A 27980-nucleotide genomic window follows, 5' to 3' on the forward strand; every position below is an offset into this window, starting at 1 on the left:
AATAAACTTTCGTTATTATTATATTTTTCATAGTAGCCAATTTTGTGAAGAAAGGAAAAAAAAAAAAAGTAGCTAATTTTGTGTTTTCAAATACTAATGTCCGAGTGTCAGTAAACGCAACTCAGGTCTCGCGGTCCAGTGGCTGCTTGTGTTCATTGCTGCTACCGCTCGCCGCTCGCGTATTGGTCTTGTTTTCGTGTCGGCTACGGCCAACAATAGCCGTTTGTTCATAACAAATAAAAAGGGTGACATTCCCAAACAACGTAAGGAGTTCCGAAGACGCTGGCGCACAAGATCAGCGTACGGCAATTGAGGAGGGACATGCTACAAACTACATTCGTGTCGGCAACTAAAGAGCCACTTGAAAAAATAAATCACAATAACCACATATTGTTTGGGCATCTAAAATGAGGTTGGATTTTGCTTTCCTTTTTCTTTTCTTTTTTTTATCTTGCTGCAGACAGCGTTCAAACAGGTGGCATGTTCGGAGAGACATGTCAGCGCATCCGCCATATTGGATGTGGTAATTGTATTTGCCATTAAATTGGCAAATAATTAGTAAGATTGAGTTAGAATGGGATAATATAATCAAAGGTAATGGTTCCTTATTCATCCGATGAGTTGTGGCTTGATGATACATTTCCAAGGAGAAACTGAACGAGGCATCTTTACAAATAGCTTCACTTTGCCTCATCCAAAATGGCTGCAGCATCAACGTGTGTGTATGTACTGTAAATGCTGTCTGTGATAATACTGGTCAGCGGGCGCCATTCACTGGTTGGATGCACGGCAGTGCTATGTGAATTTATCGAAATACACATAGTAACGAGATAACGAGAGACACCTGGGCAATACACACGTTGGTTGGGGAGCTGATTGGGTGACACCAGGGGCTGGGATGACAAGAAGAGGTGGACATGGTAAAACTTGACGAGACACTGACAAAGGGAGATGCACAAGGAAAACATGACCAATAAACCAAACCAAAACACAGACCATGACACTTCTTGCCTGTAAAAAGTCATTAGCAACCATTTGGAAAAATCAAAGATCAACTTGCTTCAAATTGGCCCATTTGCGAGAGCATTTAGACAATTTTTATGGATCTGTCAGGAGCCCCTTTTAGCTTTAGCGATGATGATGGCGTAAGTGGAGGGTCGGGCGAGACATGACAATTAGAAGGCGACGGCGTTCAAAAGCAAGAGCCTGACAAAATAATCTATTTCCATTCAAAGAATAAAGCATTCAAGTGCAAAAAAATGATGACATACTAATGAAGATAGCATCTTCGGTTAAAAAAAAAAAAAAGAAAGAAAAAAAACTTAAAAGTTAGAACACAAGAAGCAAATGGGATTAAGAGAGTGTGAGTGAGTGACAATGATCATAATTATGAATAGAGAGGATTAAGAGTCAAGAAAAAAATAATTTTGCATCATTATATCAGTAATCTGATCTGTGTGCTTTTGCCACGATCGTCCAATTACAATGTGTGTTCCTTGCATACACAAAACGCAAATTATTCCTATAACCACTTCTCGGGATAGATGTAAGGATGCGGCATGGCTTAATGGTGGCGTGGTCGTCTTCCCACCGGAAGGTTGTGGGTTCCATCCTCAGCCCTTGTGACCATGACCCCGTGTCTTTGAGCAAGATAGTGAACCCCTAGTTGCTCCCGATGCTGCATCAAGTTCCCATTTCAGACGCCACTAAGGCCACAAGAAAACTCTCATGCCAAACTCCAACCTGGACATTAACACAAAACTTCCTCTGATGATTAATAGTCACCATCAACAATGAAATGAAGCTGCACCCTTGAACTAATCCCGCTAGATACCTTTCCATCCGCACGGGGAAATAAATAAAGATTGAGCGATCAGGCCTGACATGGGGCTAAACTAACACCCTGAGCAGATGGCACACTCATTCCTCTCAGGGAGACAGTAGCGGCGGAGGAGGAGGCGGCGAGGATGGAGCCGCAACGTCCTTGGGTGTTTACATCAAGACGCGGATTAGCGGCGTGGATTACTGTCACCGGATACCCGCTCTGGATCGGGAAGGTCTAATCCAACACAGATATCATGAAGACCAGCAGAAGAAATGTACGACAGATGTTGGAATATATCAAACATGAAGAACGGGACGGGTATTTGACTGTTTCTTGATCAACTTTCTACGTTTCTTCCTAGGCGAGGTCATGAATCGGCAGTTAACTGAGACTAAATTATCAGAGAGAGACAGAAACAAGCTGTACTGAGATTGTCTGAGCAAAATGAATTCTTATTTCTGCATGATATATTTCCTTGCGAAAAGCCCTCCAATTTCCATTCCTGGAATGTTTAAGAAAAAAGGAAGCGCAGGCAGGCAACGATTAAACAGTCGGACCCTCTGAGTTTTAGCCGACATCTGCCCATCTTCTCACCATCTGTGTAATATTTGCCCCTCCTTCGCTTATTAAAACCAATTCGAGAACGGAAACTAAACCTCAGCTTCTCGGAATGGCTGCTCCAAAATGACGATGTATTGTCGCAACAAAGGCTGAAAATGAGTGTTTTCCAAAAGATCCTCTTTCATAATTCCCTGTAATCTATATCTAACGCTCTCATTGGTGTAAAGACCGCCTCTCATTCGTCCCTCCAAGTGCCACACATGCTCGCTCCCAATCAACAAGGCGCAGATACTTTGCCGTATTTAAGACCACGGCAGCCAAGAATCGCTCTTAAATGTTTAAAAGGCCGCGCCGCTTTTTCTCCTTTTTTGTTCCGGGAGCTAATTCAAAGCCTTAAGCGGTCGTTCCTCCGTTTCCCCCACTCGTCTAATTTCCAGGCGCCCCACGCTAGCGAGCAGACGAGGGGGAAGCGAGTGATGCGGGGCCGTGCAGACAAATCAGCTCTGGCCTCCATCAGCTGCACGCTGGCATCATCTCCAGTCCTGACACGTCTTCCCTGCGATCCTCCATTGCGACACTCATCCCCGGCCGTCTAACTTTCAGCTCCTAACATCTGCACCCGCACTGAAAATCTGGTTTCGATGTTGTGGCTAATGAGTTGTGGTTTAGAGTACAACCATAAAGTAACAATATCCAAAAGTATGTAAATGCATCCTAGTACTGTACAATAAACCTTAAATATTTCTTGACAATAATATGTCATATGTGACTTCACTAGTCTAAACATGACATTCTGATTAATATTACACTTGAGGAATTTGAGTTATGAAGCAAAATCCAGCCGTTTTGCCACTTGCTGTCGACTGAAGATGACATCAATGTTGCTCAGGGCTTAAACGATGACAAATCAGAGCTCACCGGTTTTCTGAAGCTGAGCTGTGATTGGTTGTTACCTGAGACCTGAGCAACTGTGATGTCGTCTTCAGTCAACCGCAAGTGGCAAAATGGCCTCCTTCTTAGATGGATAAAAACAGCTGGAATTTGCTGCTTAACTTCTATATTCTACTAACGCAATATTAACCAGAATATCATATTTCGACTAGTGGGGCTGCATAGAAAATGTTATTGTAAAAAAAAAAGGCGGTGGGGATGGTGGTGGGAGGGGGGGGGGGTTGTTTGACTTCCTCTTTAAAATCAGTGTATTTATTATTTCTATTGAGGCAAACCATTGGTTAGCCAGGTGGGCATGTATTCCTGCCAATTGGCCTGTTCTCGTGTATTTATCGACGATGTGGCTGCTAATAAAAGCAGCACAATAAATTCTAAAGTGTTTCGGACAATTTTATCTGCTCATATTCAGCTAAATGCTTCACAAAAAATTCAAGTAAAATTAAAACGTTGCCTTCAAACTACTCTGTCAAGTAGCGTACTGTGGATTCCCACAGCCTACAAACAAGTTTTTCCTATTTAACTAAATTGCCCCAAGCACTCTAACGACTCATTGTTGCTAGTTCCTACTGGACAACTTTTATTTGTTTAATAACCATTACCTTAACAATCAGATAGGGAAACAGGCCAAAATACTAGGACCTCAACTCAGTACCATGTATTGCAGTTCTACTATAAGAAATATAGTTCCTTTCTACAGGCACAATTATTGATGCTGCTCTTGTATTGGATCTTATCAAACTAATAAAATGTCCCATGAGTGTATTTTAGTTGAAAAATGAACAAAATTACATTGAACCCATATAAAGGGGAGACGATTCAGTGTTGAGGGTGCAATCATAGTATAAAAGATGCAGGAGAGTGTCACAGCCAAAAATGAGTCCCTGTGTAAATAATAACAGTAATCAGAGCTCCGTGTTAGCAGGCCGTGCCCTGAGAGTGTGCGTGGGAAACGCCTGATGATTATTGGCATCGTGAATCACAGCTTCTGCGGCCGGCTTGCTGTAACATGCCAGTGTGTCCAACAGGAGGATGCGCAGATGTGCTGACACACAAGCAGGAAGCCCGAGGGAAACTGTGCGCAGGATTGTATGACCGTAATCCAAGTGCAGACAAGTTTTGAGGGGTGAACTATCATCAGAACTTCATGATAGTTTTGAGGGCTACTTTGAAACAAATGTTTTTCGCTTAACCTCCTAAGGCCCAAGCTGTTTTTTACATGCAAAGTGCTGTCCACGTATGTGGCTACTAAGCCTTAGGAGGTTAAAACAAAACACAGCTAGTATGAAACTAGTCTCATCGAGATTTTTGCCTGTTTTACTGCCGCTTCACGCCCGCCCCCCACTCTTACAGAGGAGGCTGTATGGTATTTATAAATGAACTAGAATTGACTTTCAACATTTCAATAGAAATGCGACAAATTCCAAATAATTGCAGTCAACGTTTTCATCTTTTTTTCCACGTTTACCTCAATATCAATCTGCATGTGTGCCACTGATTTATCTGATTCCCAATCTCTTGAATTGACCTCCGGGATTAAGCGCTTAGTCGTCAAACGCTTGATAATTTACAAGGCTTTGTGTTGGTGATTAGAATGACACATTTAATTTGTCCGGCCAGCTCACCAAAATTTGGTTTAGTGGCAGAGTCTGTTGCCAACTGTTGGACAAAAAACACATCTGGGTGGATGGCAGCCTCTGGATTACAGCGCCTGCCTTTATAATCCAGATTGGCGATAAGGAAGTCTTAAAAGATGCACAGCTGGAAGCAAGGAGGAGGAGTTGTTTTCAGTGACATTAAATTGAACCCAACAAGGGTCACTCAACAAATTCATGTTCACATTTTGCCACATTTTTTACATCAACTCAATGGACATTATGCTGCTCCTTCTGGTGTAAGTGCCATGACCACCAGGGGGCACCACAATACAGGCATGTCTATAAACACGAAGAAGACAGTCACAACTGCCGGCAAGGTAGTTAGTTGTTCTTCGCACAGGATAAATAAAATATGTCTATGATTATTATGTTATCTATTAGAGTTAAATGTTTAATCGTAAGTAATTACATGACTTCAATAATTAACTGATTAATCGCAAATTAGTGGCACATTTTACATCTCTTCTAAATGTGCAATAAAATAAAATGTACAAAAAAATAGACAACCACCACCCGCCCAGTTTTTCATACTCTTATTAACATGAAGGTGGAAAAATATATTAACCTAATACAAATATTGTATATTTTAGTTCATTGATACAGTAATTTCACAGTAATTCATAAAGTTATTTGAAGTTAAAGTTAAAAAGATGTACTGTACAAAAAAAGAGTGTGAGACATTGATTTATGTCAAGGTCATTTTTTTTCTGCCAGTAGATGGCATAAGTGTTTAATGTTGGGCATTGATGACACAAAGTGCAAGAGCAGGCATTAATCTAGCGTTAAAAAAAAAGTAGTTGCGTTAAAGGAACGTTAAAATAACTCGAAATTAAAGCACTAATTTTGACACCCCTATTATAAATACAACTTTGTTTTCAATAGCTATTCCAGCATGTTTTTCATATGGAATTACTTTTCTGCTTGTGTTTACAAGCCTGAGGGCGTCCAATAAACAGAAGAGCAGGAAACTGACAACCAGGCTTGATTTGTATAGGCCCCGTTTTAATTGCATGGACTTATTAGGCAAGAGTTTTGATTTATACATTTCCTCTAAAGTGCTTTCCCTGCTCTGGGAGGTGTTTAAAGTGAGCGGAGGTAGGTTTACACTCCATTACTGGGCCTTTTGCCTCGCCTCCCCGCTTGTTTGTCTCCCTTCAGATGTTCTCGCCGTGTGTGCAACCGCAGCCCTCAAAAGCCCGTGGCATAAACACATCAGACAAGCTTTCTCCCAGCCAGCCAGCCAGCCAGCCAGCCTGTCGTCCTTCACAGCTACAAGCGAGAGGATGCAAATTGTTCTCCCTCAACACCCCCCGACTGTCGTCGCTTCACACGCGGTCACGGCTCGTGTTTTTACGCCCCGATTTTCCACCGAGCTCTACCGCCTCGCTGTTGCTTTTGCCGCACAGAGTTGTACAAACATATAGTACGTAAGTAAGCATGGTTGCCAGATTTGCCGGCAGGGCCCCCGCAACGGCACAAGCAAAGCTCCGCTGGATCAACTGCGGCGTGACAATGCAAAACAGATGGACACAAAGGAAGGGGAGGAAAGGCTGAAATGCTCATTCACAAGTTCAGAGTTAAACTTGACAGGAGGGGGGAAAAAAGTCACTTGGATGCTTGATGGAATACAGCAACTCACATTGTGTATGCTCAGTACTGAAAAGCGCATGCAAACTTGGCTAAAAGTGACTATTGCAGCTTTTTTTTTTTAATTGCACAAGACTGCAACTGGGTTCACATTCTGTTGCACTTTGCCAGAACTTCACTGAAAACTTTTTAAAACCACCAAAATAGAAGGAAATAAATATTAAGTGTAGTACTACAAGAATGCAGTCAGGAAAAAAACTGCGGAAAAAGTTTGCTAGTTTTCTTATCTTGTACAACTTTTTTCAGTTCCTTTTTTCTTGTAAAATTTCAAGTTTGATGCTTATTTTTTGGTAAAATTTCATATTTTAAAATATGTTTTAATAAAATTAAAACTTTTTAAATGTTTTTTTTCCTGTAAAACTTTTCCCTTAATTTATTATTAAATTAATTAACAAATAACTTTTGGGGAAAAAAATCAGCAAATTACTTTTTTTGTTACAATTTTTCTTGTAAAATTGTAAAATAAAAAAAATTTAAAATAAATAAAAAAATGATATATATACAGTATATATATATATATATATATATATATATATATATATATATATATATATATATATAGTACATAATATTAATTTAATATTTTCTATCCAAAAATATCCATTTACTCATTTGTGTATTCATTTTTGTAATTGGCTATTAAAAAAAAAAAAAGTTTTATGGTCAATCTTACGTACACCTTTAGCTGAGCATTTTTTTGCCTGTAAAATTTAAACTTTATTCTAAAACAACAGCTATTTTTACTATGAATTACTTTAATGACTTTTCTTATAGCTTTACAACTTTTGTAAAAACAAAGAATGACTTTTTCTCCTTTTAGTGTGTCACTAATCCTCCCATGATAATAACAAAATGGAGCTTGACAAGTTACAGTACGTGAAAAAGTTTTTTTTTTTTTTTGTCACACTCATCATTGGTGCATTTCCAGTTTCTGCCATCCAACATTAACACATCCACTCATCATTTCTCTTTTTCTGGCCAAGGACAATTTCCGAGAAGTTTGGAGTTGGCAACGTGGGTTGCTGTGGGGACACGTAAAGAATGTTGTGTGTCACAATTCAAGGGTGAGTAAATTACTCTCTGAACAAACAAAATGGTGACACGCAGTCACCACTAATGTATAAATGTATACATTGATTAGTCTGTGCAGCAGATGATTTTACATTTAAACAAACAAGCGGCTTCAAGTGCTGAAAATGTGGGGAAATGCATCAGTGAGCTGCAGCGCAGCAATCAAACAGTCGCAGCCTGGGCCAGAACACAACAAGCAATGAAAACATTTCATTCCAGGAACACTACTAACTTCTCCCCGGCACTTGGCGGGGGAGTACTGGGGCCTGGCTGGGAGTCAATCGCTGCATTCACACACATTTCCAAATCCCATCAAGAAAAGCGAGAGAGAGAGAGAGAGAAAAAAACAAAAATCACAAAAGTCTTCAAAAGGGGGTATCACTGTGAAAAGCATGCAAAACCCCATCGTAAGCCTCACTAAACCCCTCATGTAACATCCCCAAAACAAAATGCTGCTGTGCTATCCTTTCTCCTGTCCATGTTTCTGTTTGTACACAAACTACTAAAGAGATCCTTCCTGGTGCTGATAAATTAAGGAAGGTGTGCATGGAGGGAGCACTACTGATCTCCACTATTGTTTGGAGATCCTCAAGGATCAATACGCAGTCACAGCCACATTAGCATTGACTTGCTTGTAAGCAATTATTCGCATCCTTTGAATGAAGTTCCTGTCGATCAATCGAAAGGTGAAGGACAACGAGTGTGAGACAATGCACCTAAAAGGTCACAGACAAACCAACTGAAACTGCTTTTGCTTGAAGCCAAATGAACTACTAATTGACAGCACAGAGAAAAACATATCGAAAGTTGAATAGCACAATTGCCACCTAAAAAATGCTTGATTAAATACAAATGTATTGTACTACAAAGTGAAACACAACTGAACTATCGTCAGTGATCCCCCCCCCCCCCCCCCACAGGCCGCTAGATGGAGCCTGTGTACCACCAATGGCACCCAAACTGTATTTTGACAATCACTGGCCTTGGTCTTTATTTATATTGTCATTTACAATAATCATAAAACAATACCAATGTGCTTATCAACCATTAGATTTGTTCTGGTTTTCCGCAACCTTTGGCAACTATGCTAGTGGGGTAACAATATGATGAGTTATCATGACATTTTTTCATATTTAAAAACAGATTACAAATTTTTACACATGTTACTTTTTTCCTCACTGAAAGTCAAAATAAAAAAGATCTACTACATGATAAAAATTTATTAAATAAATAAATAAAGGTAAGAGTATATAATCGTATTGTATTTTTTTCTACGTGTAAAAAAAACAAAACATTTTATTTTACGATTTTTATAAATTACTGTCATCTATGTTCTCCCCCAATCAGATTATTTATCCCTTAAATGTTCCCGCTAATGTCAAATTGGTCCTTATTTTCGTCAATATTATATTTATTTTGCCCACTAAAGACTCAAAATAACTGCATTAATGGTTCTTATCCTCATAAAAAGTATGCCAAAGCAACAGTTTGCACTCTAACCCTAAACCCTAGGTGCGTTTTAGCCAATCAGAAGCCCAAAGAATACCACGTCTGGAAAAGCCAGAGAAGGCAAAACCTTATTTAAAAAGGCCCTAATCGGAGCCGCAGAACAAACAGAGAGCACCATTCATGTCTGCCACACAGCCTCATCATTCACCGGCATGCTCATCTCGCTTCATTCACACACACTCACACACTTCCGCCACTTCTCCCCAACGCCACCAAACATCATCCAGCAAGGTTGCCGAGCGAGATGAAGCATCAGCGAGGAACGATATTGACAAGGCCGCGCTCCCTTGTAACCATAACACCACGCCTGACGGACGGGGGGGGGGGGAGGTCATATGTCAAAGTGACTCGCTTACAAAAGGCTACTGCCTGGCCCGGCTCGGGACCAGATAGGATTATCAAATTCCCCCTCTGGGACTCAATGTTTACCCTCTTCCCCTCATCGGGGACCTTGACGGTGGTAACGCACACTAATGGGCCACTTCTGACAACAAAAAGTGCACAAAAGGTGTTCCTAAAATGTTGCATGATTACAATCATTTGCATCTGTGGAACTGAATGAAGTGGCCATCTCCATATGTGCCCAATTTTCCACAATATTCTTGTCTATAGTAAACAATTCATGTACATGCAGCGTTCGAGCGACAAATATCCCTCCAGGGCTCAAATGCGGCAACCCCTCCGGCCATACTTTGAACACAGACTTGGCACGCTAAACTGAATTGCAAACTAAATGTGGCTTTACATGACGAGACGAAATCAAGAAGGCCAATGAAAGCACAAACCCACAATAAACCCACTACAACTGCTTGCAGACACACAAAAAAATGCAAAAGCCAATGTGGTTTTACGCGATGATAGTTGGCAACAGAAGCACGTTTTGAGATTGATGATGAGACTAACAACCCCTCGAATGAAACTTGCAAAGTCACACTACGGGTCAAATTTGCCCCAAAAGGCATTTCATTTTAAGACGTGCGCCTCGCAGCCAACTTTGCATGATTAAACACCTTATTAAGAGCACCCAAATGCTTAAAAAGAGCTGCCGGATGGCAAACACAGAGAGAATAATTCATTCACAAAGGTTTGTTTGGAAAAGCTTCCTCTATCGTAGCTGAGCCTATAAAATATGCAGCATGCTTTAAAAAGCATGCGTGTTTATCAGCAAAGTGGGTGAAGCAGGTGCATCCCTCCGCAACCCCAAGACGTGCACGTCTGCCTGCTTACCTGTACTCTCTGCAGATGTCACTTCGCAGCCGCACTGCGGATGCAAGAGGCACGTCCAAAAAACAACACAGCTCCTCTTTCCTATCTCCCAAAAGACACCAAAATGAGAGAAGCTTCTATTAAATCCTGCGCTGGAGGCGAGTCCACTTTAAATCCACGCATCCAAAAAAAAAAAAAAAAACACAAGACTTCCACGAGCTTGCAGTGGCGGACCTCCAGCAGCAGCAGCAGCCTCCGGTCAGCCGGAGCTCAACACGCCGCTCAGCGCGCACTCACAGTCGGCCGCCGCACCTGCCATGCCCCAGCGAGGAAGCGCTTCTTGGCCGCGGGGGAAGAGGAGGGAGACGAGGAGGTGGAGGCTTTCAGCACGCGTGCACGGAGTGTTTGGGATGTGACTCGGTGCGGCGCTCCTGCTCAAGTGACGCTCAGGGGGAGGCTGCAGCAGAGTGGGAGTGAGAGCAAGACGAGGGGGAGGAGGAGGAGGAGGAGGAGGAAAGAGGGATGCCTTGGAGTTGGGCGCTTTTGCCCTTCACATTGAAAGAGGAGGACGTTCCGTGCACAAGTCAAGCAAAGAAAATAAACCGTCGTCACCTTTGCATGCACTTTTTGGGGGAGCAATAGTGGTGGGATTTGGGGCTGTCATTTCCATAAAAAGACAGCATCCTTGTTGAAGGGAGTGATTAAAATCTGCATTATTTTGCTCTTTGATGAGCTTTTAAATGCTTCAGGGCTGGATCCAATTAGCTCAATTAGTATTCAAGCAGCCTCATTATGGCATGTGGTTTGAAAGAGGTGGAGGTGGAGGAGTAAAAGCACCTTTCAATTGCTGCAAATCGGGTTTTAATGTCGCTTTCTGGGGGTCTGCAGCATCCTCCCTCCTTTCCCAGTGGGCTTCTGCCGGCAGATAGCACCAAGAAGGACTTCTGCTGGTTCAAACTCGGCATCAGAGTGCCACCTAAAGGCCAAAGGCACAGTGCAGGCAGCTCAGCAGCACTGCCTGTGGTCAGAATGTGCAGGACACCTGGAAATAAAATCAAAAGATAGGACATTTATTGTGAGTCACTTGATTTTGATTCAGTCATTTATTTGGATTTATGTATGCATTTATTTTTTTTAAATTAGTTTTATTTCATTTTTGTTGTAGTATTTTACTATATATTTTCTATTTGTCTGAATTTATTTGTAATATATTGTATTTTTGTCAGTATTTAGTTTTAATAAAATGTTTTTAGAAATGCATTTTTTAAAAATAGATTTCATTTGGAATTTTGGCTTTAAATGTATATTTATTTGCATTAGTTTATTGTCAATATATTGTATCCACTACATATTTATTTAAGATATTTTTACGTTTTGATTGTTATTATGTACACTGTAGGATGCCATTATACATTAGATCATCACATAGGACCTTATTAGATCAACAATAACCACTATTTAATGTACTTTAAAGGTCAATGTCACCTTGACAGAGACAACAGAGCCCTAAATCAATGCACACAATAAATCACAATTGTTTTGAGGGCGGGGTTGTCTTATTTCCGCCAAATCTCCTTGACAATGCATTGATTTAAAGGGTCACATCACATTTGCGTGGCGGTCTCCTTTGCGGGCATTGCACCACTCATTTTGAAGGCCATAAATGCATCGATATGGACAACGCTATTAGCTTCAAGCGGGCTAAATCAACAGTCTTGCAGATGTTCATATCAGATAGCTCAGCAAATCAATAACGCCGCCATCCACTGTCACAATAGACGTGTCACCATCACATGACCTTATGAAATTAATGTTTGTGTACGGCAAACACCAAATCATAAAAGGCAGACAGTGAGGCTACCCGTACTGTTTCAGCTCAAATCTTACAAAGTCGTGAGGATACAAGTCTTTTTCAGACATTTCATATTTTTACCTAAAAAAGAAAACATCACTTTTCTACAAAATTGGTGCATTTATTTTGTATAATTGTTGATGCTGTCAAAAGGTAAAAGAAAACTCAGGCAACCAAAAATTCTACTAAATAAGTTCATCAAGCAATCGTTTTCATAAAATGTAATTATACACGACAAACCTGGAAAATCTCATATTTACTACTAAATAATTGCATGAATTTGATAAAATATGACAGAAATGATTGGGTGCAAGGACACCATTTATTTTTAAAGCAGCAAAATGTTCAATTTCCTACTAAATAAGTGTATCAACTTTTGTATAACAGCTTAAAAAAATCATTGTGAGATTTCAGGGCGCAAAAAAAGTAAACAAAATATGTTTTCTGCTAAATATTTGCATGAACCTTTGATTAAATCCAACAAAATTGTGAGGTTGTGAAGGCACCAATGGAGTGAAAAGGAAAAAAACACTTAAAAAGTGCATCAACTGTACTATAACATCCTACATCCTAAAAGAAAAAAGTAAACAAGAAATGTCATCTTTTGATAAAATCCTACAAAAATATTGAGGTGTAAGCGCACAATAAAGTCAAAAGTGACAAAATGCTCAGTTTTCTACTAAATTGGTGTATCGACTTTTCCATAACAAACCAGAACTTTTTTTATGTATCACTTTTTATCCTACCAAATTCTAAGATTGAAGATGCACAAAAATAAAAATATTAATTTTTCTACTAAACATCTATATTAATTTTTGAAGCATAAACTTCCTAATCCCCCCCAAAAAAAGATTGTATGCGCACAAAAAAAGGTCAAAAAGCAACAAAACATTAGAACTTTCTACTAAATAAGTGCATTGAAAATCCAATTTAAGCATTTGGAGATTGAAGGGGTGCAAAAGAACACCAAATTTAATTAGCACATTTTTGTATTGTGTGCGCAAAAACCTACTAAATTCTAGTGAGAAGGAATGCAAAGTTAAAAAGGTAAACCCCCTTCATAAAGTTTTCCATGTTTTCTTTTGTCTTAACAATACATTTTATAGAAAATTCCTCCAAAAACCCTGTCTGCCCTGTTAATGGGAATCAGGAGGAGGACGTTAGCTTGCCGCTAGCTTTTTCATTGGCACGCACTGACCAATGTGATTGGCACATTTGTCTTGCAAATGAGACGATGACTTATGAATGGCGTTGATGAAGCCGCAACCTAAAATTCAGTGGAGTGTACGTTTGAGGGGGGAGGCTGGGGGGGTCATTCTGCTGCCAGCTGGCATGGTGTTGTCTCAGCAGTTCTAGCAATGTTGCCCCAAGTGTGCGGGGGTCCCTATTTGAATGAAGCCACTGAAGCCCTTTAAGCACAGCTGCATGCTTCATCTAAACCCTGAAATCAGCGGTGCACACATCCCAGGGGTCTTCCCCTTCTATCCCCCTTTTGCAAGCGTCAACACACAAACACAGATGTCCTTCAAACATCTGTTACAGTAGCTATTCTGTCCCCTTGACAATTAGGACAAAATCAGACTAACTGGATCACAACACAAATGTCATATGTGTTGAATTTGAATTGAGTTGGTAGACAAGCCAAAAGTTGATTCTAATTATGAACACAATCCTACTCAACTTTAGGAGGACATTAGGGCACATAATGGAGCATTTAAAAAAAATGCTTCCAAACAAAATCATATCACATTATGTGGGGGGAGTAGAAAGTTGTAAAGGATTTTTACTTTTTGTACAAAATACAGCAAATGCTAACTTAAAAAACACATCCAGAACATTCATAATGAATTTGAACGCAAAATGCATGCCTAACTAAACAGTTTGGAACAAAATCTAACTAAATTCTTGAGCCTATTGTCGATGGCACTGAGCAATCACATACTTAGTTTGCTCGTCTCCCTCCACTTGTATTTAAAAAATAATATGAAAAGATGTGGTGTAAAGTATAAACAAAGTGAGCAGCATTACAAAAGAAAAAAAATGCAGTGTATGGTTGACATATTGTGATGTCATTTTTTTTTTGGGGGGGGGGGGGGGTCAAGGCCATAGAACAGAAGATATGACATTTTCTTTTTAAATGAATTGAGTATGTAAATTTTCCTCCTCATTAAAAAAAATTATGTTGTGTACAAAAACCAAGTAAAGGCCACAAATTTTGATAATTTTTTAGCTGAAATATGCCGATCATTGTTTTTTTTGTCAGAAATCCTACTACATTCCCACTCACTTAATTGAAATATTAATTATTCAATTCTATGAATCCCTCATGAGAATGCGTTGCAATGAACACAGCTACTCATGACAATCAAACACTTTAAGTATGAAATCCGGCAAAATTTCTATTAGAGCAGGCAGCTCAATTCAGCCCTAAAAATTGTGTTTGTATTTCTGTTGACATTTACAAAGCTGTCAATGATGCTGCGTGGTGTCCATCTCAATAGAAATGTTTTTCCAATCCTATTCTGGACTTTGAAAAGCAACAAGACGGCATGTGTCAGCCTCGTGCGTGATGTCTCATTTTTCTAATGAGCTCTCATGCGCCGTGAATGACACATTCAAATTCCATTGATTTGGATAGTAAATAGCTTTTCGATACGCAGTCAGATGGTAAATAGTATTGAGGCTGACATTTGTGTTGATATATCAGCGAGGCTGCAATGGATGGCTGTGTTGGCCGTGTCACCTAATTAGTTAGTTTGCATATTGATGACTTGATACTTTTTTTGGTGAGTGCGTGGGCGTGTGTTTACCCATCCGTGGATCATCTCTGTCAGCCTCCCTATCAGGACAGCAGCTGCCCGCCTATCTGTCTGTCTGTCTGTCCATGTGCGCCAGTGTGTGCACCAGGTGAGGTGAGTTTCGCCCGCCATGTCTCCGGAGATCCGTTCCAAGCCGTCCCCCTAAAGAGTTGAAGCAGTGGGTGCTGCAGATGGTCGGGAGCTTGGAAACAGGGGACACCAATTATAAATGCCAAGAGACAAACAAACAAACAGTCGAATGACTGCACAGACCTCCGCTAACTGCGTGCCAAGGGATGCTTTTCCCCTCCAGTCCTTGAGGTGGCGGTCCAGCTTGTTAAAGATAAGTTCTAAACAGGGCTGCAAAGATTGCAAGGATCATTTCGCTGACACCCATGTCACTCACCAGGCCAGGCCCTGCATTTAAAAGCAATATTACACTCAACGACACAGATACTACAGTAGAACATAAGGGTGGTAAAAAAAATAATAGCCTACCTGCACCTCACATGCATGTTTTTGTCAATTAAAGTGATTCATTGATGGAATAATCTGTAGAATATGTGATTGTAAAATGTTTCATAGCTTCAAGTTTGAGTTGTGTCTCTTGGATTTGGGTGCTCTACTAAGACTTGTGCAAGGAAAATGTAAAACGGAAACATTTAGCCGGATCTTTGTGCATGACTACCCCTTTACAAAATGTTGTGCAAACCAGTATGGCAGTTTTATGGGTTAGGGGAAACTAGTAAGGTGCACAGCAAATTATATATTTTGTGGCGTACTTGTTAGTGTTGTTGCCCCCCAAGTGCTCGGTACAAGGTTCAAGTCCCACTGTCTCCATTTGGGTTGGAAAATAAAAACTTGTCAAGAAGTAACACTAAAATTGTTAACACCAAAAGGAATGAAAATAACACTTTGTGGTTAAAAGTGAAAACAAAACTGTGAGAAATTAATACCAAAAAAAAAATAAAGTAAATAACACTTTTAAGAGTTAAAAAATAACACTGATAGGTGAAAGTATATAACACTTTAAAGTGTAAAATGTTCACTTTTATGTGTCAAATAATAACACTAAGGGTGGTGTAATTTCACTCTACCAATGAGTTAAACTTATGGAAGTGTAAATTAAACTTGGAAATGGTGAGAACTATATAAACTCAGGGAAAGTGCTAAATTTAACACTATGGGAGTTAAATTTGCACTTGCAATGTTACTGTGTAGTGTTGGTGTAATTCTAATAACGAACCAAACAAATGACCATTAAAACATAATGTTTTGATCTTCAAGTTCTAGTGCATTTATCTGCATCACACAAAGCATCCTACTATTGTATCTGCACCAGAAATGAATTATTTTAACTTTATCCCAGGCAGTCCGCCTCTCAACAAAATTGGATGGAAACCAGTCCTGCAATGTTGGTGCAATCCCAATAAAAAAACAAGAACAACTGGCTATCATAACATAATATACAATAATTTGCACTTCCAACTCAATTGACTGTAAATGTAATGCTAAGAAGTCGATCGAAAGAGGATCGAAATTTTCCTTAATACTGTATATGTTTTCTATCTAATCTTTTCTATTTCGTGATAGACTTCAACAAGTTTTTACGTAAATGTGTTTTAGTGTTTTGGCAAAATCCTGCTAACTACACCAACAAACGGCAAATTCACGCTTCTTTCTGATACAGTTATTCGTAAGTGTTGCTAAGAAGCCTCAATAAAAAATATTTTCATTTGCCAAACTTAGTGTGAATGACTTCACTGAACGACTGACAGATCTTTTAATGTATGTGCTAACACACAACAGGAAGTGTGTAAATTATGCATGATGGCTGCTGTTGATATTCGTGAAGCGTGTAAACACATTCGTTACGGTGCAACACAATTCAAGCGAGTGTAAGAAAACACAAATTCAAACTTTAATCTACGCGTTACAATCTTCCATTTTGTTATTTTAGATTCCAGTGCAATAACAACAACCATAACTGAGAAACATGCAAATCATACTGAATGTGAAGCTTTATATTTGGGCGTGTAATTTACAATAGATCATCAATCATGGCCATAATGTGGAATTTTCATATCATCAATATTGCTTTTATAGCAGGTCAGCAAGCCAGCCTCATTGTTTTCAATAAACTGTCAAGACGGGAGATGTTCAAATCACATTTGCGACTTGGGATGTCGGATTTTCATGCAGTCACTGTCCAATTTGACTGCCTTAATGGGATGGATTTTATCAAGGGGGTCTCTTCCCACTAATAAATAAATAAATATATATATCAGACACAAGCACCTTCACAAGCGATTTTTTTGTGCAAATTTGACTATATATATATATATATATATATATATGTATGAAGTGAAAATTACAATATTTTTTAAGATAATTTTTTAATACAGTATATACTGTATACAATATAATACATGACATTACTGTATAAAAAAAAAAAAAAAATGTTTTAAATTATTTTAAGGTTCTTTCAACTGAACCTTATTGGGAAAAAAGATCAACGTGACAGCCTTGTTGCGTCCTCACATGTAAAGAGAACAAATGTAGGCATGGATGTGCGAGTGTGTCAAGTCCCAGGACAACTCATTAGGTCCGCAGTCCTGTCCGCCAACGAACAAGAGAGCGAGAGAAGGACATTGTGCTGTATGCACTCTGCATGCCAGTGACACAATGCTCGTGCACGCACGCAAGTCATGTGTGTTTGAGCCGTCCGAATCGCTGCTACACACCATGCACAAAGTCTGACGTGGATTTATGTGGCTTCCTGCTGAAGGAGACAAGCTGAGGGAAAAGGGACAAATGAAAGCAAAGGCTAGGAATAGCCACTCTTCCAAACTAACTCAGGAGACGGCTTATTGAGTGCGCTGTGTTTAAAGCAAGTGTGTTGTTTTTTCTTCCATCCCAGCATGCATCTGTGCACTGTGTCCTTCATGGACTTTTATTGATGTGCAAACAAACAACAACAAGTCTGATTTGCACACTGATAAACGTTGATGACTGCACACTACATTGGCTGTGATCGCGGATAAGAATCCCTTGGATTTTGTCTTATTTGGATGCAAATGAAGCAGAGGATTACATCTCGGGCCTGAGATGTGTGCGCTTGGGCGAAATGCAATTGGAGAGATGACGACGAACACGACGGCGGTGGCGAGCCTTTTAATGAGCGCTTGTTTGATTTGGGGAATTGGAAACTGCAAGGTATTTTCTTTTCCACACTGATTTGACTACTTTAGGACTAAAGCAAACACTGCTGATGCGCATTCGAGTTTGTTTTGCGTCTGACCTTTTTCCATCTTCCCTTCTGCCTTATTGATGCCAGCATTAATTCAATATTTTAAGCACAAGATACAGCGAGAGAGAGAGAGAGGGGGGGGGGGGGGGGGTTGGGGTTAACAGAAAGTAAGCTAAAAAAGGACGTAAGGAGAATTTAAAAAAAGTTTTCTTCCACTTTCTCTTGTTTTATTCTGCATACTTTCCAACACTGCGAGACAAACAAATCCGCAAATATGTCTACAGAGGAGGAGGAAGTTTGCCAGATTTCAGTTCAAAAGGGAGAACATTAGTGCATCAAAGAGCCGCGTTATTGTCAGTTGAGGAATTTAGCAGGAAATTGCACAAAAAGTTCTACAAAAAGCAAAACATTTTGGGGCAGGACTGTTTTCCAACAATTGACAACGATGACAGATATGTGAGTTAAAATCGCAACATGGTTACTATGGCCTCAAATTGAAATTTAGTAGGAAATGACAAAAATCGTTTTTTTTTTGCTAGAAAAGCAATTGTTGGCCATTATAGCATCTGAATAGCAACAAACACAATGTATTGCAGCACACTGGGCAAATACAAACTCTAAAATGACCGTTTTTTTTTCCTTTTATACGACTCTAAAAATGAAATTACCCAACATGCACGCTAGATAATAAATTCTGCAATTAAGCCCCAAAATATCATCCACTCTCTCCACAACAAGCAGCAGTTTGGCAGAGTGTGAGCAATTCCTCACTGTCACACTAGGCCTAAAACAAAGAGAATGAAAGATTGAAAACATCCACAAAGCTCGCCACGGTTTTGCGAGATACTTCGAAATCTCGGCGTTGATTTCAAATGCAAAACGTGAAATCTTTTATTCAGTTGTGTGATTGTGCATGCGCACACGTGGGCGCTTGTGGTCACTTCTTGACCTGCTTGCGTTGATTACAGCCCGCCCACACTTTCTCGCTCGTCCACCCTTATGTGCACGTGCACACACATGCGCGCACGCGCACACACACACACACCTCAGTGACACATGACAAATGAGTGCAGCTCCCACACAAACAGAAAAATATTCTTCTTATTGTTGTTGGGTAAGGTTAAAATTTGCTGCTGCAGGTCTATTGTGGAGTCACATATGATGATGCTGTCATTCTGCATTACGTCATGATTGAACAGAGGAACATTTAGTAGTAGGAAGTGACACAAAAAGTGAAACCACTACAGCAATGCCTTGAAAGAAAACAACGAACTCCATGTTGTGGATTTCAAAAAACTTTGTTGGAATCCCTGCTAGCTTAACGCTACCACACAATGCAAAAATGCTATGGGTGTTATTTTCTTATTAAAAACACGTTACAAATGTTTTTGTTGTTGTTTTATGACTGGCTAGATAGATTACTACCATTTCAATTCCTTTCATTTAGGAAAGACGATTTGAGTGATGTGAGCATCGTCTCACATCATTTTAAACTTGGAAGTCAAGGTATGGCTGTATATTATTTTCAATATTGTATATATATATATATATATATATATATATATATATATATAATGAAAATAATAAAATAAATAAAGTGACTTCATTTACGCACAAAAATGGCAATGCTTGAAAACAAACTTAAAAAATACAATTAATATAATTACATTTAAAAACAAAAATATTTTGCACATATTTTTAAACACATGAGAAAATACTTTACAAATAAAAATCAAATAAACAATAAATAAAGACAACTTCTCAGAAATGGCAGACACCAATGGTACATTTTTATTCTTTTGTGTGCCATAATTATGCCTGCTACACTGCACTTAGTTTTGTTTCCAAATAATTATTTAGTAGCTAATTTCACTGAAGTGTTTTTTTTGTGTGTACAAAATCCTCCTAAATTCCATTAGGCGCATCATTAACTTGCAAGGAGGCAGCAAAACTCTAACCTGAGGGGTTAACAGAAAGTCTACGCACAAACTCTTTTGAGCAAAAGAAGTTTTAGAAACCAGGAAAAAAAAACAATAAATGATTAATGGCTTTCATTAAAGGGCCACACCGGGATAATTTCGCCTGAGTGCTGAGGAATGTTTATCACCCTGAAGCCAATGTCATTAGCGGCAAACTTCTGCTATCTTTAACACACAAATTCATTTTGCGCTGCGTAACACAATGGATAACAAGCTGGATAAGCGTGTGTGCGCGATAGTGAATCTAACATGGTTCTTATTGTCTACAGTTAGTCCGCTAGTGCTACATGTGCACAGGCCGTCAGTGTATAATATCCAAAGTCATAACGAAAGGCAAGCAAATGGATGATGCTGATGTTCAGTCAAACGCCCGCCAAACGAGACATTCCCAAACATCACTGATATTGCCATCGGGCCCTCAGGTGTTTCCAACACGCATGTACACAAGCAGACACACACGACCGAGTGCTGACTCGTACAAAGCGCCATGTCCGCTTTATCAAAATCAATAACGGCCCCCGGCGGGCGAGCGATGGTGCGGCGGCGTTCAAGAGCAATAACAACAACAACATATTAATGAGCGCGACGGGGAGAAAGGTCAAGGCGAAACAAAAGAATTCCTCTTGATAAATATTTAAGTGTGATTAACATGAGCAGGTCTAATTAAGACATCAGTCCTTTGCCCATGAAAGGTCCTTTGTTGAGGCCACAGAACAGCGCCATCACCGCCGCAGGGTCTACTGGATAAAGCTACCAAAGTGTCCACCAGACAAAAGACTCAACAATATAGGAACTGCTATCTATATGTATACACACATACTGTACATACAATTGATTAAAACAAGGTCAAAATATAATTTTAAAAATCACAAAATAAATAAAATAATTTGGTAGACCCAAAAAAAGATTGGATTTAAAATACAAAAAAAATAATCACAACAATGTTACTATGATTTCCACAATGACGCACCTGATACAGCAGGGAATGTATCATATATACATTATACCGTCTCTTTTGACCACTTTTAAAATTGCAATGAAAAACAATATAAAGCAATGCTGCGATACAAGTGACCCGACTTAGGAGCAGTAGTTCGGCAGATTTTTTGCTTTAACTTGCAAGCACTGTATAGTAGTTGTGACAATCTTCTTCATTTGTGCATGGCTGTATTTTTACTGCCCCCTGGTGGCCAAGTTGCGCACACCAGAAGGATTTTTCAGGAATTAAATAAAAAAAATAAAATAAATTATGTTACGTAATTACATAATTTCTATACATGTTTCATAAAATAAAAGATCATTAGATTTTTTGTACATTAACAATGGATAGCACATTTTTGTGTGCATTGCTGATCCCGGGTGTCTCTGTATGTAATGTCCCTGCACGACCCCTTTAGTACGACATGATCACATGTGGAGACATGCACGCCCCGAGGCTTTGTGTCAAGACTGGGACCTTGAACACGACGCACCACAGTGTGTTTTTATCGTGCAATATCTCCTGTTTGCCCTGCGGCCTTCTGTCCACAACATGCACTAAAGCCTGTTGTACTGTAAATAATAAATTACTCTTCTCTCTGTCTTGCGTGTCTGCATGTATAGAAGTACTGCAAGCATGTGAGGCCAAACAAGCGCTTTGCATTTGTACAAATCATTTAAATCCCCCAGTAAAGGGCGAGAAAACGTATTTTACAGTACTGAGGGATTAGTCTAAAATGGCCCCTCAGAGTTGACGGCTGGATGGGCTCCGGTGCGGCCGTCTAACAGGTTTAGCGCAGCGTGAAAATGCCATCAAACGCTTCAAAATGTTTGTTTTCTCCCTGAGAATTAACTTAGGACATGCATCTTTGTTGGACATATGCACTGCAACCTATCTACCTTGAGGATCCATTGCGTGTTGACCCATTGCGAAATCAAAGCCACACCCGTGGTTCCACACCCATCGATTCAGCCATTCGCCCAGTTGCTTTCGGTATTTGTTTTTGTTATGGAGCTTTTGTTTTTTGTTTTTGTTTTTTTAAAACAAACACTTATTGGATATACAGACACTCCCCTACTTACGAACATTTGAGTTACGAACAACGGTACATACTGTACGAACATGCGCGCATGCACGCATGCTGTTCGGAAAGAGATGCTGTAAGTTAGATTTTTTATTGCGCACCTTTTTCCGAGTACTGTAGTGCTTCTTTCCGCCGCTAATACCAACACTTGGCGCTGTGAGAGCTCACCCAGCATTGGAGGCTCAGCAACGTGTCGAGGAGGAGGAAGAAGAAGAAACGCCTGTCGCTCATAGATAAAGCCATCGCACTCTTCGAGCAGCAAGACCCAAACATTGAACGTTGCACAAAAGTTGCAAATCAATTGAATGATGCCATACAGTGCTACCGCATCATTTATGATGAAAAAAGAAGAAAACTGTGCAATCGTAGTTAGATCGCTTCTTTCGGCCAGTTTCTAGTAAATCCTCCAAGGAAGATACTCATCAACCCTCATCTTCTTCTCCTCGACCCTCAACTTCTTCCTACATTGAAGTTACGGAGGAGGAAGTAACTTTTGAAGCCCATTCCAGCGACGACGAAGAACCTCTCATGATATAAAATCCTCCTCTCCTCTTTGAGCCTGATATCAATTTATAAAACCATCAATCGATTATCTTTTTTCCCCCATAAATTCATAAAAAATACAATTTTAAAGGCTATTTTTAATTGTATCTTACTGTTTTCTTGAAATTTATTGTTCACATGAATTTAAAAGTATTTTCTTAAATTAATGAAAGACCTGACTTATTGCACTTTAAGACCATTCAAAATTTTCATTTACAATTATTGAATTATTTAACTAGGTAATGCCTCCACAAAATTCAATTTGGAATTTTTGTTTGTGAAGTTTTTAATCATGCCCTTGATGTTTAAGAAGAATTGATGTTCCATAATTAATCAATATCGACTGAATTGAAGCGGATCGAATCGGGACTGAACCCTTGTGAATCGAAATCGAATCAATTGAGGAAATTAGAATCGATACCCAGCCCTAGTTTATTGCCACTCATACTTGACGTATACTGTCTAACTAAACTTCATGTTTCCAATATCCTCACAGATTTGCCTTGATAAAGTCAGATTAGCTTAATGCTAACACTAACAATGCTAACAATGCAGAAGAAAAAGAGAAAATAAGAAGGAAGTGCGTGAATAGGAAAGAGATGTGAAGTTGTAAATTGTAAGGGGAGCCGTAGCATGTTGATGAATGGACCCATCAGGTTGGGCAGAAGCATCAGTGCAGCCTGCCATCTGCCTGCCCATCACTACAATGGAGGGTTTGCCTCTTGCTCGCAATGCTGACATCCGAGGAAACATTGCTGTGTTTCACCACTGTCCTCAATGAACAAGGGCTCCTTACCAAAATCAATTTGAGTGGACAGTCGTCTTGATGGGCTGGAGACGCGCCGAAAGATGGAAGCGAGTCGCCTTGGGAACATCGAGGGAACGTGCAGAGGCAGAGTGGAGCTACACCAACGAACAAAAATGAAACAAAAATCAATGGATGGATGTGGACAGACAGATGGGAAGACGAATGATGAGTGATTTTTCTTCTGCGAAGGTCATTAATTCAAAATGAGTTGTCATGACAATAGATAAGCCTGTAGAAATGAAAAGAATACAAACATGTATCACAAAAAAAATCCATCACTTCCAAATGCTTTAAAACAAAGATATTTTAATAGCTACACTTGTCTTCAGTCAATTCCAGTGATTTATCATAGAATAGCACAGTGGATTTTTATCACTAGAGAAAGTTGTTCATCTAAAAGAAGATCAGGCCGCAGCAATGTTGTATCCAGAAGTTAACAAAAAAAATGACTGTAAACATGACATAGCATCGTTGTCAAGTTGAAACCTCGTATAAACAAATATGAGCATTTTCATATCATTTAACAAATCTTGACTTTTGATCTGTGCCCACGTAATTTTTACACATTATTAAAAAAATTTAAGAGTTGAAAATTGCTCAAGAGGTTATCGATTAACTCTTGGAATGCTCAGCTGTAAGGCAAGTGTGTTGAAAATGTGCTTCTTCCTCACTACGTGGGAGCCGTGCAGCAATCTCGCCTCAAGATTAAAAGTCGGTAGACTTTTACCAAATAAGTACAATTAGAGAATTCTGAAACATTTGAGTAAGCTCATTTTGTTATTCGGTGCACAAGGAACTGAACGGACACATTTAATCATTCATGGCTCTAAGACCTTTGAAAAAGAGTTTTGGGAAGACAGCATAACCACAGTCACCGGCTTTTGTCAAGTATGGGGTAGATCCCACGGACATCCGATTTCCGGGTTTCACACATCAGCGTCGTTTCCGGCCACTCATGGCCGCATTCCAACACTCGCACCCCCAACACTGCTCTCCCCAACGGCGGATGGGCGGGAGCGCGCAGAGCGTCTCAACACTCTGAAATGCTTCTGACACAGAGACAGACACACTAGTGCACTACACACTCGCACCCGTTGATGGAAACGCGCAACCGAGGGTCACGAAGGCGGAAGCACAAGAACTGGGACGCGGCCCACATGTTGCAAACAGGAAACTAAGCTGATGTGTGAAAACCAGGAAGTCCCGCCTCCTCCGTGGCGTACACCCCATTAAAGGTGTTTTGCTTTGTCTGAGGTTTTTAATGAAGTAATTTGTGTTGATGTTTCTGTGTAATGCTATATGATAGCAATATGAGGTGCAATAGCAACTTGAAGCCGTGTTTTTTGATTTCCTGATTTTGGAAATATGAGTATTCTGCCTGACAGCGACGATATTCATGGCTGCATAGATCCAAATTTCAGTTGGCATTATCGCAGCCCAATCTTCTTTGTTTACACATGCAAGTCACCATTGGGACTCAATTTCAACTCACCTTCAGCCCAGGTAGGCTTTCCTGTACTTGATCACGTCCATCACCGCGCTGCTGCTGCTGGCCCCCCTGATCTGAATTTTAACTCTGCACTTCAACTTCAGCAGCTCCAAGTCAAGGACATATGGGCAATGCTTGTTGAAACTGTTGCTTTGTTTGATTCTAACTGCCACAATATGTTTCCATCCAAATTGGAACAACAAAAAAATAGCTGTGCATGCAATTCCAATCAAGCCAGACCAGCGTTGCATCTGGCTGGCCCTATCATGTTAATATATCAAACTAAAGCGGCTTGATGCTGTAAAATCAGTTTGCGGAGGCGAACTCCAAGCCATTGTTGAGACTTTCCAGAGACGATTTCTGAATTAATAACACAGTTGAGATTGTGCAGGCGTTCATAAATCCCCCGTGTTTAGATGGCATGATTCACCGCCGCCATCTCTTAATTTGATTCCAGGGCATCTAACCTCATTGCAGGCTTAGCTTGGCCTAAGAAGGCAGCGGGTCACTGGGAGACACGCCACAGAAATTGGCACCTTTCGTGAACTCCGAGAGTCATTATCGCCGACCTTTAGAAAAGCCCTCCAACACACACAATATAATACAAGTCAACCCTTAACCTCGGGGAGAGACCAGAAGTCAGGCCAGCTGACTGACAGACGGAGGGGGATTAATCACAAAGAATCTCATGCTTGCATGCACACAGTCTTCCTCTCTCCTTCCTCTGTCCATCACCCATGCTCACTTTCTCCTCATGATTCGGAATTAAGATTGTATCCTCTCAGCTATCACCTGCCTGCACGTCAAACTCCAGCATAAAAAGACTGAGTCGAAGAGTTGCGAAAGCATGGAGAAGCTGCTGTCTCTTCCGTGAAAACATTAGCCCGGGAGACTGAACAGGGACAAGGGGAGGAAAAAGGAGGAGAAAAAACAAAACACATTATGGAGCCGAAGAGCCGGTTCCCCAGCGCAGCCGCCTCCCGGGCTCATCTTGGCAAAATGTCGCTGCAACAAACACGACGCGGTCGCGCATCCATCAAAGACGCCTGCCGTTATTAGCATAAAACATGCGAGGCACAAGGCGGGCGCCTGCTGAATATTAAAAAAGGGGGAAAAAGTTCAACAACAGTTGCAGCGTCTTTTATTTTCCTCTGATCACATGTTGGTCTGGAGAGTTACATTAATAAGACGGAGTATAACACTAATGTGACCGAACGTGTGTAATTGTGTACAAGGTAGTGCATAGAATTATGATGATCAAAACAGGACTGTTTGCAAAAATATTTTCCTATGGGCACTGGATTACGAGAGAGGTACGTGGGAGGAGTTCAGGTATGGCTTGTAGCTGTCTTCCACTCGGTGCTTCTCGTGTATTGTCAGTGTCCTTTCAAGGCCTCAAACAGGGAAAAGTGTCACTGCCTCCATGCTACTTCTGTGGGAGAGATGCATGACAGGGCTTCAGATCTGATTTAGGGTTCGGTGCTGACTCAATCTTCTCCTCTTGGTGTTTTTGCGGCTTTCCAGTCGGTCGATAAACAGTAATCCCACACAATAAACTCTTGATTGCGCCACCATTCTTATTCCCTTTCTTCCTTAACCACCGGTCCTCAACTTGGTCTGGAGAAAAACAACAAAGCTCAAAATGAAAATAAGCAAAGACAAGGAGATTATGTCACACGGGGCAGACAAGACAAAGAGGAAGGCATGCAAGTACAATAGGGATGGCGGGTGGGGGGCGGGGGCGGATAGAGCCGTCGAGAGAGCACCCAAGGGCAGTGGATTCCGTGTTCGCGATAAGTGCGACCACAAATCCCCGGCACTGGCTGTCAATAACCCTTTGAACTCGGCTGCTGTGGCTAAAGACGGCGGATGAACACCGCCTTAGACGAAAGATGACGGCGGGGAAATGAAGAAGGAGCCCGCCAGGGAGAGAGCTTCAGAGAGAGTCATGCGGTATGGCTTGTGGATTAAACAAGTCCAGATCCTCTAAAAAAATAAAAAGCCCTATTATTATTGATCAACCTGTAAAAGTGCCACCTGCTTTGTCCAGTCTACACTTGGAAGGTGATTCCAGTTTATTGCAAATTGGTACTTTCTGTAGTAACATTGTAGGGCTAATGACAAAGTCGTCAGAAGTATTTAAGGGAGAATCAACAGCTATTGTGACTGGCAACTATCATTTCAAGGTCAAAAACCGTACTGGTTGAAGCAGAACAATTTGTTGGTCAGCTTTGTCTTTTTTTTTTTTTTTTTTATGGTCCGGAAGAACCCAAAAAATCAACAACATCGACGAGACAAGAGCCGGCTTAAAGGTGCCAATTTCCTGTGACCAATTGGGACTCTGCTGTCTTTTCATTGCACCAATTAGAATCGACTCTCCGGATGCTGGGAACCTTGGTCAAGGTCATACAGAAGAAGCATTTATCAAAACTAGAAGAATAGTGGATGGCCATAAAATTGGAAGCCTGTAAAATGTCTGAAAAATCACCATCTGTGAGGGTTTCAAGTGGTCTATCCTAACTCCTGAGTGATTAATTAATCCAAACTATAGAGGAACAGCGACCGAGCTGCCTGCTCTGGAGTTGTTATTCGTTCTCGCAGCTTTTTCTTCATTGTCACACTTGCAAAGCTCTGAAAGCACAAACGCAGCTCGAGGATGCGAGGCAGAGCGAGGGAAGGGTCAGGGGAAGAAATGAAGTGGACAAGGGAAAGATAGGGAGCAGGGGCCACTCATGCGGCGGGAATACGCAATGAGGGAGAGCAGCCGTGAACG

At 40.4% G+C, this 27980-nt stretch overlaps 2 protein-coding genes across 5 annotated transcripts in view; both read right to left on the reverse strand.

Moving 5' to 3' along the window:
* Positions 1–15277, reverse strand: part of plxna4 (plexin A4) — a 152270-nt gene extending 136993 nt beyond the window's left edge. Inside the window, exons 1-2 of the mRNA XM_077543793.1 lie at positions 15088–15277; positions 10447–11467 (exon numbers count right to left, since the gene is read on the reverse strand). The gene's annotated coding sequence lies outside the window, so the exon portion shown is untranslated. The remainder of the gene's footprint in view (positions 1–10446; positions 11468–15087) is intronic.
* Positions 15278–26331: 11054 nt separating this feature from the next.
* The window catches only part of chchd3a (coiled-coil-helix-coiled-coil-helix domain containing 3a), a 40088-nt gene continuing 38439 nt past the window's right edge, over positions 26332–27980 (reverse strand). For all 4 annotated transcript variants that reach the window (XM_077545310.1, XM_077545314.1, XM_077545312.1 and 1 more), the window contains one exon: positions 26332–26824. In XM_077545310.1, coding sequence (XP_077401436.1) covers positions 26815–26824 — 10 coding nt within the window. In that variant the 3' untranslated portion in view covers positions 26332–26814. The remainder of the gene's footprint in view (positions 26825–27980) is intronic.

The sequence above is a fragment of the Vanacampus margaritifer genome, chromosome 15 (genome assembly GCF_051991255.1).
Source record: "Vanacampus margaritifer isolate UIUO_Vmar chromosome 15, RoL_Vmar_1.0, whole genome shotgun sequence".
Classification (NCBI taxonomy): domain Eukaryota; kingdom Metazoa; phylum Chordata; class Actinopteri; order Syngnathiformes; family Syngnathidae; genus Vanacampus; species Vanacampus margaritifer.